Consider the following 16517-nt stretch of genomic DNA (forward strand, 5'->3'; position numbering starts at 1 on the left):
TCAAGTAAAGTAAAGTGTAGGTGGCATTTAGTTTTTTGTAAATTTTTTAAAATAGTTTTTGTTTGAAATGTTTGTGCCGCTGAAAGGAGAGGAGGTGGGATTTAAAAAAAAAGTGACGACGCAAAGGGTAAATTTACCCGTTAGAAGACGAAAAATATACGAAAGGGCAAAACAACGCAGTATTTAAAAAAAATTACTCTTTTTTGGCAACAGGGGCTTTAATTGAGATGGCAGGGGTAATACACTCCTAGGTAATTACCCTCCTAGATTTCGAATAATACCTCTATTTTTGTATTTTTAATTTGAAAAATCCTGTTTTGTTATTTTTATCTAAACAATCAGGAAAGAAAGCAAAATTACCACCCACAGATTTTGAACCATTCACTTAACCCCCATTCCCTAGATTCTTGTGAATTGACATCACTACTTGTCATAAAAATGACCCTTTTACAACGTTCCAGGAGCCGTAACCTTCTTTTACTGCCATGTAGAGGGGGATAATGTTGGGGAACTTAAGCGTTACTGACTTCGTTTCTTTTTGGTTAGCTTCATGCCTTATAAACGCCATGTTAGTGGGTATAATAACCAATTAATGACTAAAAATAACAATTAGCATTATAATCCTAGGCAGGGCTGTATCCGATGTTTTTTTTTTGAGGGAGGGGGATTACACCAGAATTTTTTCGGGAGGGGAGGGGGTTTACACAAAATAAACCTGACAAAAAACGCATAAAAACTTGATTATATCCATTTTTGTTACGTTTTTACGAATCACATAAACAGCTCGGGGGGGGGTCAAATAACTTAACCCCTCTCCCTCCCTGGATGCGGCCTTTATACTAGGCTCCTAAACTTCGGATACTTACACACCAATTGCAGGAAGAAGATTTTGCCGTGTCTTAATACATGTATTAGACGCTTAGAAATAAAGTTTCTACTAATGTTTATGCCAAGGAACCTTGGAGTCGTCGACAACGTCTTTCCTCTTGTTTAGGTCTCCTTATTGGTAGATGCAAGACGTTTAAATGAAACCTTTCTCTTCCTTTAAAAAATAACCAATGCCCCAGCATCGTCCCTTTTATAAGCCTACTTATTAGTAAGCATGAAATGATAAAGATACAAGCCTTTCTTTTCGTCTGAAACAATAGCCATTTCAAAAGAATAATCGGATATTGATTCAATACTAAACTAATAGTGCAAATAGAAAGTTTTACTACTTCAACATTATTAGCAATCAACAGGTATCATTGGGTATTGCTTCAATACCAAAATAATAGTACAAATAGAAAGTTTTACTACTTCAACATTATTAGCAATCAACAGGTATCATTGGGTATTGCTTCAATACCAAAATAATAGTACAAATAGAAAGTTTTACTACTTCAACATTATTAGCAATCAACAGGTATCATTGGGTATTGCTTCAATACCAAAATAATAGTACAAATAGAAAGTTTTACTACTTCAACATTATTAGCAATCAACAGGTATCATTGGGTATTGCTTCAATACCAAAATAATAGTACAAATAGAAAGTTTTACTACTTCAACATTATTAGCAATCAACAGGTATCATTGGGTATTGCTTCAATACCAAAATAATAGTACAAATAGAAAGTTTTACTACTTTAACATTATAAGCAATCATCGGGTATCATCGGGTATTGCTTCAATACCAAAATAATAGTACAAATAGAAAGTTTTACTACTTCAACATTATTAGCAATCATCGGGTATCATCGGGTATTGCTTCAATACCAAAATAATAGTACAAATAGAAAGTTTTACTACTTTAACATTATAAGCAATCATCGGGTATCATCGGGTATTGCTTCAATACCAAAATAATAGTACAAATAGAAAGTTTTACTACTTTAACATTATAAGCAATCATCGGGTATCATCGGGTATTGCTTCAATACCAAAATAATAGTACAAATAGAAAGTTTTACTACTTTAACATTATTAGCACTATTCGCCTTTTTCACTCAATTACCCAAAACTGAAGGATCTTTACTACCATTACATAAAAAAAACAACATGTTTTTCAAACTGAAAGTAAGGAGCGATATTAAAACTTAAAACGAACAGAAATTACTTCGTATATGAAAAGGGCAGTTCCCTCCTCAACGCCCCGCTCCTTACGCTAAAGTTTGACTCTTTCTCTCAACTCTACTTTTAAAAAACGGTAAGAAAAAACATTCTTAGGCTCGTAACTTCTGATTGGTAAGACTAAACTTGACGAAATTCATATATTTGAAATCAACACTAAAATGCAATTCATTTGAAGTAACTATTGGGATCAAAATTCCATTTTTTAGATTCGGTTACTACTGAGCCGGGTCGCTCCTTACTACAGTTCGTTACCACGAACTGTTTGATTATTCGCCAATTCAGACAAACTGGGAGGCTATATTAACGGGAGAAAAATAAAATTCTATTTAAATTAGACAACGCTTAAAGAAGAATACAAATAATAAAAAAAAATTTATTTATTCATTTCTTTTGTGTTTTCTTTATATGTTACTTTTAATTTAATTTAATCTAACTTTGATTTTTCTTTTTCGTTGATAAAGCCTCTCGGACGTAGAGTCAAGGTATTCAGTTTTGTATTATTTAAAGTTTTTTTTTTGTTCCACTGTTTTATCCAACCATGTCCATGTTTTCTCTCTTAAATTACGCAAGGGAAAGCAGTGTAGTCTAAGATAGTACGATCTATATTTATATTTATTTTTCTCGTTGTAATTTGTATGGTAATTTTTCACCATTTGTTTTATCTTATATACTCATCATACTTTACATAATTAGTGAGTGTCTGTAACTCTAAAAAAAAAAACAACTATGGCACCTGTTCGCTTGTACATATGAATGCACCAAATATTTAAAACGAATATCGGCTGGGTGAAAAGGTGGAGGATCAGACAGTCCATCTCGGACCACAGGTTTGTGCCCGGCGTTAGGCTTTTTTGCAAAATAAATCCAAGTTCTACATATGGAGATAAAAATTAGTATTATAATTTTTTTATGTCTTCAGAGGGACAAAGAATTCAAACAAAAGTCGGTGTCTTGAACTTGAAACTTTCTGAAAAAACTTTTTGGGGGAGGAGTCTAGGTGATCTGGAAAGGTTTATTAGGGAAGGGACAAAACAAATTTCGCCAATACTCACAAAAGAGCATGTGCATTGGTTCTTTTTTTTTCATTCATGTCACCTAACAGTCTTCGATTCTAGTCAATAAATCAAAAACCGCTTACCCTCTTCTTTTGTTCGTTAAAATTGTCAATGATAACTCCAATAAACAGGTTGAGCGTGAAAAAGGAGCCAAAAATAATGAAAAAAACAAAATAAAGGTACATGTATATATTGACCTCTCGTATTGGTTGCTGTCCAACCTGCAAAAGAAAACGGTTATATCCCTACAAAGAAAGAGTTAGGGGTAGGGTTAATCATGTCCATTTTTATCATGTTTTACTTAACTTCCTTTCTCTATCCGTCTGTTGGTCGCCCAAAATTGAGATGCTTATTTCGGCCCTTTCCTCTTATCCGTTTGGCTCTGAATTTGCATACAGCTTTATTTTCCCTAACATTTTAAAATTTTCGAATCTTGCAAGCACTCAATTATCCTGCAATTCAGTCTATTATTCCAGAAGTGATAAAAAAATCCGGTCAATTATCTATGCAATTTAAATTTGTTGAAATAAAAAATCTAGGATTTTTTTTTGACGTGTCCAGAAATCCATGGCATAATAAATATAATATGTATTGAAGAACTAAGAAGGCACGATTTACAGAATTTAAGGCAAAAAAAGAGTTAATTAAATAATTTATAAAAACAAACTTTTAAAAAACCACGTTTTACAAATGAACTAAAAAGGGAAAAATAAGTTTTTCGGTTCTAAAGCATACTTTTGACACACATTCTTCAAGATTTTCTGAGCATTCTGAACTCTTTTACTAACACTTGTCAAAATTTTCTAAAAATTTAAACGTGGTGCCTATTTTACTTAACAAAGAACTGTAAGTGTGTCACCCACATCATCCATAAAATTAATAATAAATAATTAATAAAGTATTTATAAAAACAACTTATTATTAAATAGATAATTTATAAAAACAAATTTTAAAAAAACCAGGGTTTACAAAATGGACTAAACAGGGGAAAATAAGTTTTTCGGTTCTAAAGCATACTTTTGACATACATTCTTCAAAATTTTATGAATATTTTGAATGTTCTGAACTCTTTTACTAAAACTTGTCAAAATTTTCTAAAAATTTAAACGTGGTGCGTATTTTACTTAACAAAGAACTGTAAGTGTGTCACCCACATCATCCATAAAATTAATAATAAATAATTAATAAATTATTTATAAAAAAAAATTATTATTAAACAGATAATTTATAAAAACAAATTTTTAAAAAAACTAGGTTTTACAAAATGGACTAAACAGGGGAAAATAAGTTTTTCGGTTCTAAAGCATACTTTTGACGTACATTCTTCAAAATTTTCTGAATATTTTGAATGTTCTGAACTCTTTTACTAAAACTTGTAAAAATTTTCTAAAAATTAAACGTGGTGCGTATTTTACTTAAATAAAGAACTGTAAGTGTGTCACCCACAGCATCCATAAAATTAATAATAAATAATTAATAAATTATTTATAAAAACAACTTATTATTAAATAGATAATTTATAAAACATATTTTTTAAAAACCACGTTTTACAAATGGACTAAAAAGGGGAAAATAAGTTTTTCGGTTCTAAAGCATACTTTTGACATACATTCTTCAAGATTTTCTGAATATTTTGAATGTTCTGAACTCTTTTACTAAAACTTGTAAAAATTTTCGAAAAATTTAAACGTGGTGCGTATTTTACTTAAATAAAGAACTGTAAATGTGTCATCCACAGCATCCAAAAAATTATGCTTGTATGATAAATAGTTAGTTTTAATAAGTAATTTCGGAAAAGGCGTGTGGCTGTCTTAAGGAATGAAGCGAGAGCCGTTCTGTGTGATAGTGAAGAATCTCTATGTTTATGGGTCGCAACATCGGCCTTGTTACAGAACAATTGTATTTATTTTAATTTATTTCGCTTTTTTAAACAAATCTAATTTAATGATGACGATCAATAGGTAGTTGACTGAAAATGCGCACAACGTTTAAATTCTTAGAAAATTTGTACAACTTAGAGTAAAAGAGTTCACAACATTCAAAATATCAGAAAATTTCGAAGCATGTATATGAAAAATATTCTTTAGAACCGAAAGATTTTGTCTATATTGAGCTCTTTAGTGAGCCGTCATGCTTCTAGTAATCTCTTTTTGCAATATTCTCAAATTTTGTTTTCGTCCTTTCCCAGTCTCATTATTTTTTATTTAACGGGTATCCCTGACAGAGTTCGTTCTTCATAGTGTCCGAGGCTCATGGTTTCGTACTTTGCTTTGTTTGATTTTAGTATGTCCTGCAGTTTTCTTCCAGATGCCTCACTGTTTTCTCATAGTCTTGTTCTGTTAAAGTAAAGGTCACGAGGTCGTCTACGAAGTGCTTAAGATCCAGCTTTAAATCTTTCAAATCTACTCCAGCCGTTACTTTCCAGTTATTTTAGTAGGGGGTCAAAATAGAGCTCATAAAGTAATAGACTAAGGGGGCATCCCTTACTCAATCCAGTTTCTGCTTAGAATATGTCAGTCATATCTCTTCCAACGATTATTACGTGTTCTTCTTTCTCACACTTCTTTTCTATCTAAGCTATAATTATTTTTTTATCAAACCCGTATGCTTCCATTATTAAAAATAGCGTAATTCTTCTAATCTTGTCAAAAGCTTTCTTATATCATGACTTATTATTTGAAATTTAGCTTTTATGCTTTTCTTCTGTTTATGCGAAAGTATTATGAGGTCTCTAGCCGTGTGCAGTACATCGGATGTTTTACGGTTTTCCAGTCCTTCTCTCTGGTTCTTGCTCAGCATCTCTTGCAGCACTTTTTAAAGTCTTTTTGCTAGAATCTTGTAAAGTAGGTGGTAGTCACAGTCTGTTACATTTATTGGCCTCCAGTCTCGTAAATCCTCAGGATCTCCTTTCTTAAGTAGTAGCTTCATCACCCAAGACAACCTATCTTCTGTTCTTCTCCGTTAAGTATCCCATTGTAAAGGTAAAGAATACGGCATTAGACTTTACAGTCCCTACCGGCAGTGCTGATCTCCGTTTCTTGGCCCTTCAGACAGGAAGTGCAATGGGGGGTTGGGGGCCAACCATCCTGTGTTTTTGCACACCCTTCCTGTTTAACTTCTCCAGATTTCTCCAGGTACCCATTTAGAGCTGGGTTGACTCTGAATGAGCTTACAGAGTCACGTCACTGACCCCCGTCCAAAACTAAATAATTGGGTACACTAGGACTCGAACCCTCACCCTCCCAGACAAAGGATCCCGAATCCAGCGCACCAACCCACTCGGCCAGGACGGCTAAATTATCCCAATGTACATTTTTGATAATATCTCAGTCAAATCTTCCGAATGGAATTCGTAAGGAATCCCATTCATTCCTGGAGATATGTTATTTGCAATTTCTCTTATTGCTTCTTCTACTTCTTCTTGTATTATTTGCGATGTTAAATACTCATTTTGGTATAAGCCTGCAGCTTTCGCTAATGCCGCTGTTCAGCAAAACAGAGGATCATTAAAGGCCATATTCAAGAGGTAGGGAGTTTGAACCACCCCACCCGAAATCTTTGTTTGACTCGTAAAAACGTAGTAAAAATGTTTGATGCAACGTACAACAAAGAGAGCTAAAAAATTATTTTTTTTCTACCTAAAAAATACGACAAGCCGGGATTTTGTCACACAAAACTGCGACAAAGTGTACAAGCCTGCATACTGATTTTTAACTAGTTTTTGGAACTTCTTAGTTAAAGAGCGATGCTGGCACAAAGTATTATTTCTTTTTGTTGTTGTGTTTTTTTTTTTACCACGGCACTTTGTATAGGATTTATCGTAGAAACTTCGAAAGGGGCTCATCTGATTGTCAATTGCAAGTTCTATTGCCCTTTTTAATAGTCAAAAGTTATTGGAGGGCAACCAGCACCCCCCACACTCATCATTTTCCCAAATACATCCAATAAAAATTTTAAGATAACCATTTTATTCAGCGTAGTTGAAAGATTCAACATTTATGTGTTTGAAGATAGTACCCCCTCCTCACAGTCCTTGGGTCATAGGCTATAAGCTATGTCTTGGGGGCATTTAAAGTTTTTATGGAAAGGATGGTCGTATAAACTTCTGAGGGACTCATTGCATTGGATTCGTATAAAATTCGGAGGAGACCAATTGGATTGGAAATCAGAAGTTCTAGTACCCTTTTTAATAGTCAAATGTGATTAGAGGGCAACCAGCCACCTCCCTCCACACCCATAATTTCCCTAAGCACATCCAATCAAAATTCTAATATGGCCATTTTTTAAGCATATTTGAAAGGTTCAGAAATTATGTCTTTAGGAATGGACCCCCCACCCCTTCATGGCCCTCAGGGCAAGAACTATGAGCTAAGGTGATTGCCCATTATCAACATTTAAGTTTTTTCTAGAAAGGGTAGTCGTATATCGTATAAAATTTGGATGTGGCGCATTCAAATTGAAATCAGAAGTCCTAGTTTCCTTTTTAATAATCAAAAGTAACTGTGATAAGAGCGAGGTGTTGAGAAGGGGACAGCAACTTTCATATACGGATTAATTTCTGTTTGTTTTAAGTTTAAAACGAACTTTCCAAACGATTCCTCCAATATTTTGGTCACCTAAAAAAACACTAGAATTTTTAAATTTGGTTCAAATGATTCCTCTCACGATATTATAGGACCACTGGTTCGATACGATCACCCATGGCATAAAAACAAACACAAAAAAATAAACACACATTTGTGATCTTTCTTCTGGCAAGAATTAACAAATTCCACATTTTTGCAGACAGGAGCTTGAAATATCTACAGTAGTGTTTTTTGATACGCTGAATCTTTAATTAAGGTTCTTTAACTTTTACTGGGTATTTTCTCAAATTTTCGAAAATCAGCCGAATTTTCTCAGGCCCGTAGCATTTGATGCATAACACTGAACTTTATGAATTTAATATATTTGGAATTAGCATAATAAGGCGATTCTTTTGATGTGTCTATTAATACTAAAATTCCGTTTCTATGGGTAACACTAAGGTTAATGAATCTTCTTTATTTGAAATTAGCGTTGTAGGCCAATACTTTTTAGACTTTTGGCTACCTTCCGCTATTTCGAACCCTCTTAGTCCCTTTAATGGCTCAAACTGTAATTTCTCAAGAAATGATTATTGAAGTAAAAAAGAGAATAAAAACAGCATCAAGTGATGCATTCAATCTCAATCTAGCTAATTTATGCTGAAAACTGCATACTTACCAGAAGTGTCACCCCTTTGCTGGTGTGTTAGCCTGGTAAAAAGAACACCACTCCCCGAAACCTTAAATAATACACAATACTTAAAGTTTACCGTCATCTGTCAACTAATGTTATCCTAGATATCACGTAACACTAATACTTAGCTTATTATTGTTGTATATTATTATTTATTATTGTTTACTTATTACTTATTAAATAAAAAAAACTAGTTTTTTTAACTGAAAGTAAGGAGAGACATTAAAACTTAAAACGAACAGAAATTACTCCGTATATGAATTGGGTTGTCCCCTCCGCAGTCCCACGCTCTTTACGCTAAAGTTTGACTCTTTGCCACAATTCTACTTTTTAAAACAATTAATAACTTTAGCGTAAAGAGCGTGGGACTGCGGAGGGGACAACCCATTTCATATACGGAGTAATTTCTGTTCGTTTTAAGTTTTAATGTCGCTCCTTACTTTCAGTTAAAAAAACTAGTTTTTTTTATTTAATTTCTGAACGTTTTTGAATTAATGCATGTTTGATTTCGGCTCTCCGCACATAAATTATTGAAATGAAATTAGTATATTAATTTTTTTTTGGCTAAATGGCTTTCTCTTAGTTTTGATCAGACGATTTTGAGAAATAAGGGGTGGGGAAGGAGGCCTAGCTGCCCTCCAATTTTTTGGTTACTTAAAAAGGCTACTAGAACTTTTAATATTCAACGAACGTTTTTATTAGTAAAAAATATACGTAACTTAAGAATTAACTTACGTAACAAACTTTTATATTCTTATATTTTTATAATGTGTACGAGGGGGTTTGTACCCTCGTTAATACCTCGCTCTTTACACTAAATCGTAAGTTTTGTCCCAATTCTTTAAGAATGACCCATGAATCAAAAAGGCCGTAGAATAAATAGTTGAAATCACTAAATCACTAAATACCTCGCTCTTTATGCTAAAGTATTTTTAGAACCCCTCATATGCGTAATAATCTCTGTTTGTTTTAAATTTCAATGCTATTCCTTACTTTCATTTGAAAAAACGTGTTCATGTTTATTTTTTCATTGTTTTTTTTTATAGTAATGCTAGAAAATCCTGCGCCCTTTTCATTGAATTTTTCTTCCCCCATGACATATTCCTCAAAGGAAAGATCCTCCCACAAAGCCCTCTCCCATCAACCCCACCCCCAAACCAAAAAATCCCCATGAAAACGTCTGTACACTTCCCAATAACCATTACTATATGTAAACACTGGTCAAAGTTTGTAACTTGCAGCCCCTCCCTCAGGGATTATGGGGGAGTAAGTCATTCCCAAAGACATAGTTATTATGGTTTTCGACTATGTTGAACAAAATGGCTATCTTAAAATTTTAATCTGTTGACTTTTGGAAAAAAATGAGCATGGGAGGGGCCTATTTGCCCTCCAATTTTTTGGTCACTTAAAAAGGGCACTATAACGTTTCATTTCCGTTAGAATGAGCCCTCTCGCGACATTCTAGGACCACTTGGTCGATAAGATGACCCCTGGGAAAAAAAAACAAACAAAAAAATAAACACGCACCCGTGATTTGTCTTCTGGCAAAAAACACAAAATTCCACATTTTTTAGATAGGAGCTTGAAATTTTTGCTATAGAGTTCTCTGATATACCGAATGCGATAGTGTGATTTTCGTTAAGATTCTATGACTTTTAGGGGATGTTTCCCCCATTTTTCCAAAATAGGGCAAATTTTCTCAGGCTCGTAACTTTTGATGACAAAGACTAAATTAATTGAAACTTATATATTTAGAATCAGCGTAAAAATTTAATTCTTTTGATGTATCTTTTAGCATCAAAATTCCGTTTTTTAGAGTTTCGTTTACTATTGAGCCGGGTCGCCCCTTACTACAGTTCCTTACCACGAACTGTTTGAAAAGAAAATAATTCGGTATTTCGGGGCTTCTGACATTATTACTCCTTTGCGGAAGTTAGGTTTAAAATTGAAAAAGGATTATATTTTTTCTCTGGGCCCCTTCCACCTCTTAGTTCGTTTATTTTCCCGTTAGTTTTCACCTGTTTTCGCTTTATAGTTGTGTTATCTTTTAGCAGTTCTTTTGTTAGTTGAGTTATGGTTGTGGTATATATGTTTTATCGCTCGTATAATTGTGTTATTTTCAAATTATACTCCATAATAGAGAGGCTCCGAACACCCAGCATTGTATATTAAGCTCTTAATTTGACGTTTTTTTCTAACGTGACCAGATTCGTCCTGCGCCCTTTTCATTGAATTTTTTTCCCCCATGGCATATTTCTCCAAGGAAAGATCCTCCCACATAGCCCCCTCCCTCAACCCTACCCCCAAAACCAAAAAAATCCCCCTGAAAACGTCTGTACACTTCCCAATAACCATTATTATATGTAAACACTGGTTGAAGTTTGTAACTTGCAACCCCTCCCCCAGGGACTGTGGGGGAGTAAGTCATCCCCAAAAACATAGTTATTATGATTTTCGACTATGCTAAACAAAATGGCTATCTCAAAATTTTGATCCGTTGACTTTGGGGAAAAATGAGCGTGGGAGGGGGCCTAGATGCCCTCCAATTTTTTTGGTCACTTAAAAAGGGCACTAGAACTTTTCATTTCCGTTAGAATGAGCCCTCTTGCGACATTCGAGGACCACTTGGTCGATACGATGACCCCTGGGAAAAAAAAAAAAAAAAAAATAAATAAACACGCACCCGTGATTTGTCTTCTGGCAAAAAATGCAAAATTCCACATTTTTGTAGATAGGAGCTTGAAACTTCTACAATAGGGTTCTCTGATACGTTGAATCTGATGGTGTCATTTTCGTTAAGGCTCGTAACTTTTGATGGCTAAGACTAAACTTAATGAAACTTATATATTCAAAATCAGCATTAAAATACGATTCTTTTGATGTAGCTATTGATATCAAAATTCATCCTTTTAGAGTTTTGGTTACTATTGAGCCGGATCGCTCCTTACTACAGTTCGTTACCACGAACTGTTTGATTACTTATTACTTTTATTATTGAAACCTTTATTGTTTCTCTTTTTTTTGTTGGTTCTTACTTCGTTCCATGACTGATCGTGAGGTTAAAATGGACCAAATTCACTGAGCAGTAATTAACCTAAATTTCAAACGTTCAGGTTTTTTTCTTCTCGGCAAAGTTTCTTTATTCTTTATCATTTGATCAAATTGCTTGAACTGGCATATCATCAACAAATTAGAGGTGATGCTATATTTTATTCACACTACCAACACAGAAAGGTCAATGTTGGCAATTTCTTTTTTCTTCCACATATTAGATTCAATTTTCTAATAGACAAAGAAACCATAGCACCTTTGAGCGACACTTTCTGGCTTTTCATCGAAAAGGGTCGTTTTTTGTGTCGTACGTACTGCGGTACGACAATGACCGAAAAAGCGCGACAAAAATAAAAAAGTGCGACATTTTGTAACCCTTTAATGATTATATAAAAAAACTAGTTTTTTAAACTGAAAGTAAGGAGCAACATTAAAACTTAAAACGAACAGAAATTACTCCGTATATGAAATGGGTTGTCCCCTCCGCAATCCCTCGCTCTTTACGCTAAAGCTTTTAATTGTTTTAAAAAGCAGAATTGTGGCAAAGAGTCAAACTTTAGCGTAAAGAACGAGGGATTGCGGAGGGGACAACCCATTTCATATACGGAGTAATTTCTGTTCGTTTTAAGTTTTAATGTTGCTCCTTACTTTCAGTTTAAAAAACTAGTTTTTTTTATATAATTTCTGAACGTTTTTGAATTAACGCATGTTTGATTTTGGCTCTCCACACATAAATTAATAAAATGAAATTTGCATATTAATTCCTTTTTTGGCTAAATGGCTTTCTCTTAGTTTTGATCAGACGATTTTGAGAAATAAGGGATGGGGAAAGAGGCCTAGTTGCCATGCAATTTTTCGGTTACATAAAAAGGCAACTATAAATTTTAATTTTTAACGAATTTTTTTATTAGTAAAAAATATACATAACTTAAGAATTAACTTACGTAACAAACTTTTATATTCTTTAGTTTGTATTATGTATATTAGGGGGTTTGTACCCTCGTTAATACCTCGTTCTTTACACTAAATCGTAAGTTTCATCCTAATTCTTTAAGAATGACCCCTGAATCAGAAAGGCCGTAGAATAAATAGTTGAAATCACTAAAAATACTATAGCATAAAGAGCGAGATATTTATCTCCTCCTAAATACCTCGCTCTTTATGCTAAAGTATTTTTAGAACCCTTCGTATGCATAATAATCTCTGTCCGTTTTAAGTTTCAATGCTACTCTTTACTTTCAATTGAAAAAAATTCCATGTTTGTTTTTTCATTGTTTTTTTTTTAAAAGTAATTTTAGAAAATCCTGCGCCCTTTTCATTGAATATCTGTTCCCCCATGACATATTTCTCCAAGGAAAGATCCTCCCACATAGACCCCTCCCCCCAACCCCAGCCCCAAAACAAAAAAAAATCCCCTGAAAACGACTGTACACTTCCCAATAACCATTATTATATGTAAACCCTGGTCGAAGTTTGTAACTTGTAGCCCCTCCCCCAGGGACTCTGGGGGAGTAAGTCATTCCCAAATACATAGTTATTATGGTTTTTGACTATGCGGAATAAAATGGCTATCTCAAAATTTTGATCTATTGACTTCGGAGAAAAAATGAGCGTGGTAGGGGGTCTAGGTGCCCTCCAATTTTTTTTGTCACTTAAAAAGGACACTAGAACTTTTCATTTCCGTTAGAATGAGCCCTTTCGCGGCATTCTAGGACCACTTGGTCGATACGATGACCCCTGGGAAAAAAAAACAAAAAAACAACAACAAACAAACAAACAAATAAACACGCACCCGTGATTTATCTTCTGGCAAAAATACGAAATTCCACATTTTTGTAGATACAAGCTTGAAAATTTCGTTATGGAGTTCTCTGATACGCCAAATGCGATGAAGTGATTTTCGTTAAGATTCTGTGACTTTAGGGGGGGGGTTTTCCCCTATTTTCTAAAATAAGGCAAATCTTTTCAGGCTCGTAACTTTTGATGACAAAGACTCAATTTGATGAAACTTATATATTTAAAATCAGCATGAAAATCTGATTCTTTTGAGGTATATTTTAGCATCAAAATTCCGTTTTTTAGAGTTTCGTTTACTACTGAGCCGGGTCGCTCCTTACTACAGTTCGTTACCACGAACTGTTTGATGTTACGTGAAACATGTTACAGATGAAAATGATAACTATAGCCTCTACTTCAACAAGGACACCCCGGATGCTCAGTGTATGGTGGCCTGACGCATGCGTACTGGTAAATATGAAAACTTGACCCTTCTGATCCACAACTGACTTCGTAGAGGTGAGTTGTGTCTTAGAGAATCCAGTTACTATAAAGAATTCCCACACCTAGTCTTACGGGAAAGGATTTGTTTTTATGACATTTCTATATTCAACCAAAGAGTAGTCAAAGAAGAGAAGCTATCGTGGAGATCAAGGCAGAAGAAAGCAGCCTCATTAAATTACAAGAAAAATATGTTTTCCGTAAACCTTATTATCAAAGGGATTATCAAACACCATTTCAGAAAGGATGGAATTGACAAAGTGGCTCACTTCAAGCAAAAGCTTATATGAGACCTCCATATAAAGCCCACTTTATGGAGAAGGTCTCCATAAAGTGGTCTCCATATGGAGATCTCCATAAACACCCAAACTATTTCAAAAGCGAAGACTGAGTTTTTTCACATAGCCTCAACTTGTCGACACTGATGATAACTTCAGAGTAAAGTTTCATGACTACATTTCTGAGCAAATTTTAGAGATATATCTTCAGTTATAATACTACAACAGCAAATACTGAACTCTTATTATCCTGTTGATGCTTGTAATCATGCTTCACTCCACCCCTACGCCTGCTTGCTAATAAACTTGTATGCAATCTTAGAAATCTTATATCAGTGATGAACTTGATTAGTGCAGCTGACCTTGTGATACTGCTAAACTACAAAGACACATGCAACATTTATTTATTTGTTTGAAACAAATAACGGCTATCTTAACAACTTGACGACTTAACGATCTTAACGACTTTATTGCTAAAGTTAGGCAGAATAAAGCCCAGTGGAACCAACAAAAATAAAATGCCAATTAAAGAAAATCCACTAGGAACACACGCCCTCAAAGCATAATAGTCTAGAGGTGGTCCTCATATAAGAACTAACAATTAGTATTAGAGGCAAAATATTTATTGAGAGAGGCAGGAGGCTTCAAATCATTAATTTATTAATCATGATACCCAGGACACCAGGAAAATAAAAATTGACATTTAAAATATATCTAGTGGTTTTGTATTTTTTTTTCAATGAAAATACCATTTTTTTAATATAATAGGGGGGGGGGGCAATAAAATATAGGGGGGGGAAGTAATTGCCCCCCTACCAATCTGGAGCTCCTGGTTATGCCATTTCTTGCAAAAGATGCCCAATACAGCTGAAAAAGGGGTTTACTACCCAAATATAAACATAAATAAATTCATACTTCTCTGCAGTCTATGGCGTCGTTCATAATTTGAATCCAGCCCTTAAATGTAGCCACTTGGAAAAGGCACAAGTACGCCTTACCAACATGATCAAAATTCATTGGTGAGTTTTTCCAAGTGAAATTTTGAAGAATACACTCCTGTTCATTGGGAATTAGCTCATGATGCATAGTTATCCCTTCATCATCAACACACTGAAATAATAAATAAGAAAAAGAAATAAGTCACATTATGTTTAATAGTACCGAAATTTAGCTAGCGCTAATTTAAACCAATCAGTTTTTGTGAAATTTTCTAATTGGCTGAGAATCATACGAAAAATTCCGCTGAATCTTCATGTCCTTTTTTATATTTCTAATTTTTGAGCAGATAACGTATGATGATTATGATAATCTTATACGATGATTGTGACTTTTTCACGAATTTTAACGTTAGCGTAGTATGAAACAACTTGTTTAAATGTGAAAGCCTATAGTTTACGTAGCGTAACTTAATCACATAGCATAGCGTATATGTGCACAGCATGAAAGCCGCATAATACTGTTTTGGGCTCAAAATTTACAAAAAAAAATTTTGAATTTAAAATTTAAAATTTTTTAAATTTTGATAAAATTTGATTAAATCAACAGGATAAAATTTAAAATTTTGAGCTTTTTTTTCAAAAAAAAGCTCAAAATTTACGTCAGAAAGTGCTTTATGCACTTATTCAAATAAATATCAATACCCGTAAAGAATATTTTTAAATAAATGAATGTTATTGTGTTTATACTATGCTTAGCCAAACTGTTTTATTTTGGGCTTAAGCTTATTTTTTTTTAAATATGCTTAACCTAATAACGCAGAGCGATCCCTTCGTTTTCAACGGACGTACTACACATTAAATTGAACTTATTGGAACTATTTCGTAAATTTTTTGTATAGAATTGAAGCAATTCCAAAAAAATATGAAATGATGTTTTTTTCTTGTGGTAAATCTTACTAAATGACAATATTACCTGATAGTCAACGATTACCATTTTGTGTTGTTGTGAAGTTTGGTTTTAGGTTATTTTATGATTTGATATCAAATTATTTGCTTTTGACAAAGCACCTATGTGGGATATGGTTCGAATATTTTAAAACGACTATTAAAACGAAGTCACTAAACTGTTTCTTTTTCGCTGAAGACCTGATTGCTACTTCAAGCTATCAGCTATATTATAATTTATCCAAATTATTACTAATCATTGTTAAAAATTTTTATGCTTTTTTGCTTATATACAATCGCCCCGACAGCGAAAGTACTGATCTCCTAAATCTCTTCCTTCAGTTAGGAGTGCAATTCGTGGTTAGGGGCAAATCATCTGACGCTTCTCACGTTTCCTTGAAGATTTCTTCAGGTATCCATTTGGAGATGGATTCACCGTTTATAATCCACTTTAACTCGTAGATGGTTTATTTATTTAGTTATAGATTAGTTAGTTATAAGTCAATTAATGCAAGTTCACAAACAAATAAATAAATTAAACAACACTTTCGTGCTTTTATTCTGTTATATTTTCTCATTCATTTTATTTGGTTTGGTAG

General features: G+C 33.7%; 1 protein-coding gene across 5 annotated transcripts in view; it reads right to left on the reverse strand.

Moving 5' to 3' along the window:
• The window catches only part of LOC136041019 (sodium channel protein para-like), a 592014-nt gene that overhangs the window by 33466 nt on the left and 542031 nt on the right, over positions 1-16517 (reverse strand). For all 5 annotated transcript variants that reach the window (XM_065725536.1, XM_065725532.1, XM_065725534.1 and 2 more), the window contains 2 exons: positions 14951-15145; positions 3254-3391 (listed from right to left, as the gene is read on the reverse strand). In XM_065725536.1, coding sequence (XP_065581608.1) covers positions 3254-3391; positions 14951-15145 — 333 coding nt within the window. The remainder of the gene's footprint in view (positions 1-3253; positions 3392-14950; positions 15146-16517) is intronic.

This window comes from Artemia franciscana, chromosome 21, assembly GCF_032884065.1.
Source record: "Artemia franciscana chromosome 21, ASM3288406v1, whole genome shotgun sequence".
Lineage (NCBI taxonomy): Eukaryota > Metazoa > Arthropoda > Branchiopoda > Anostraca > Artemiidae > Artemia > Artemia franciscana.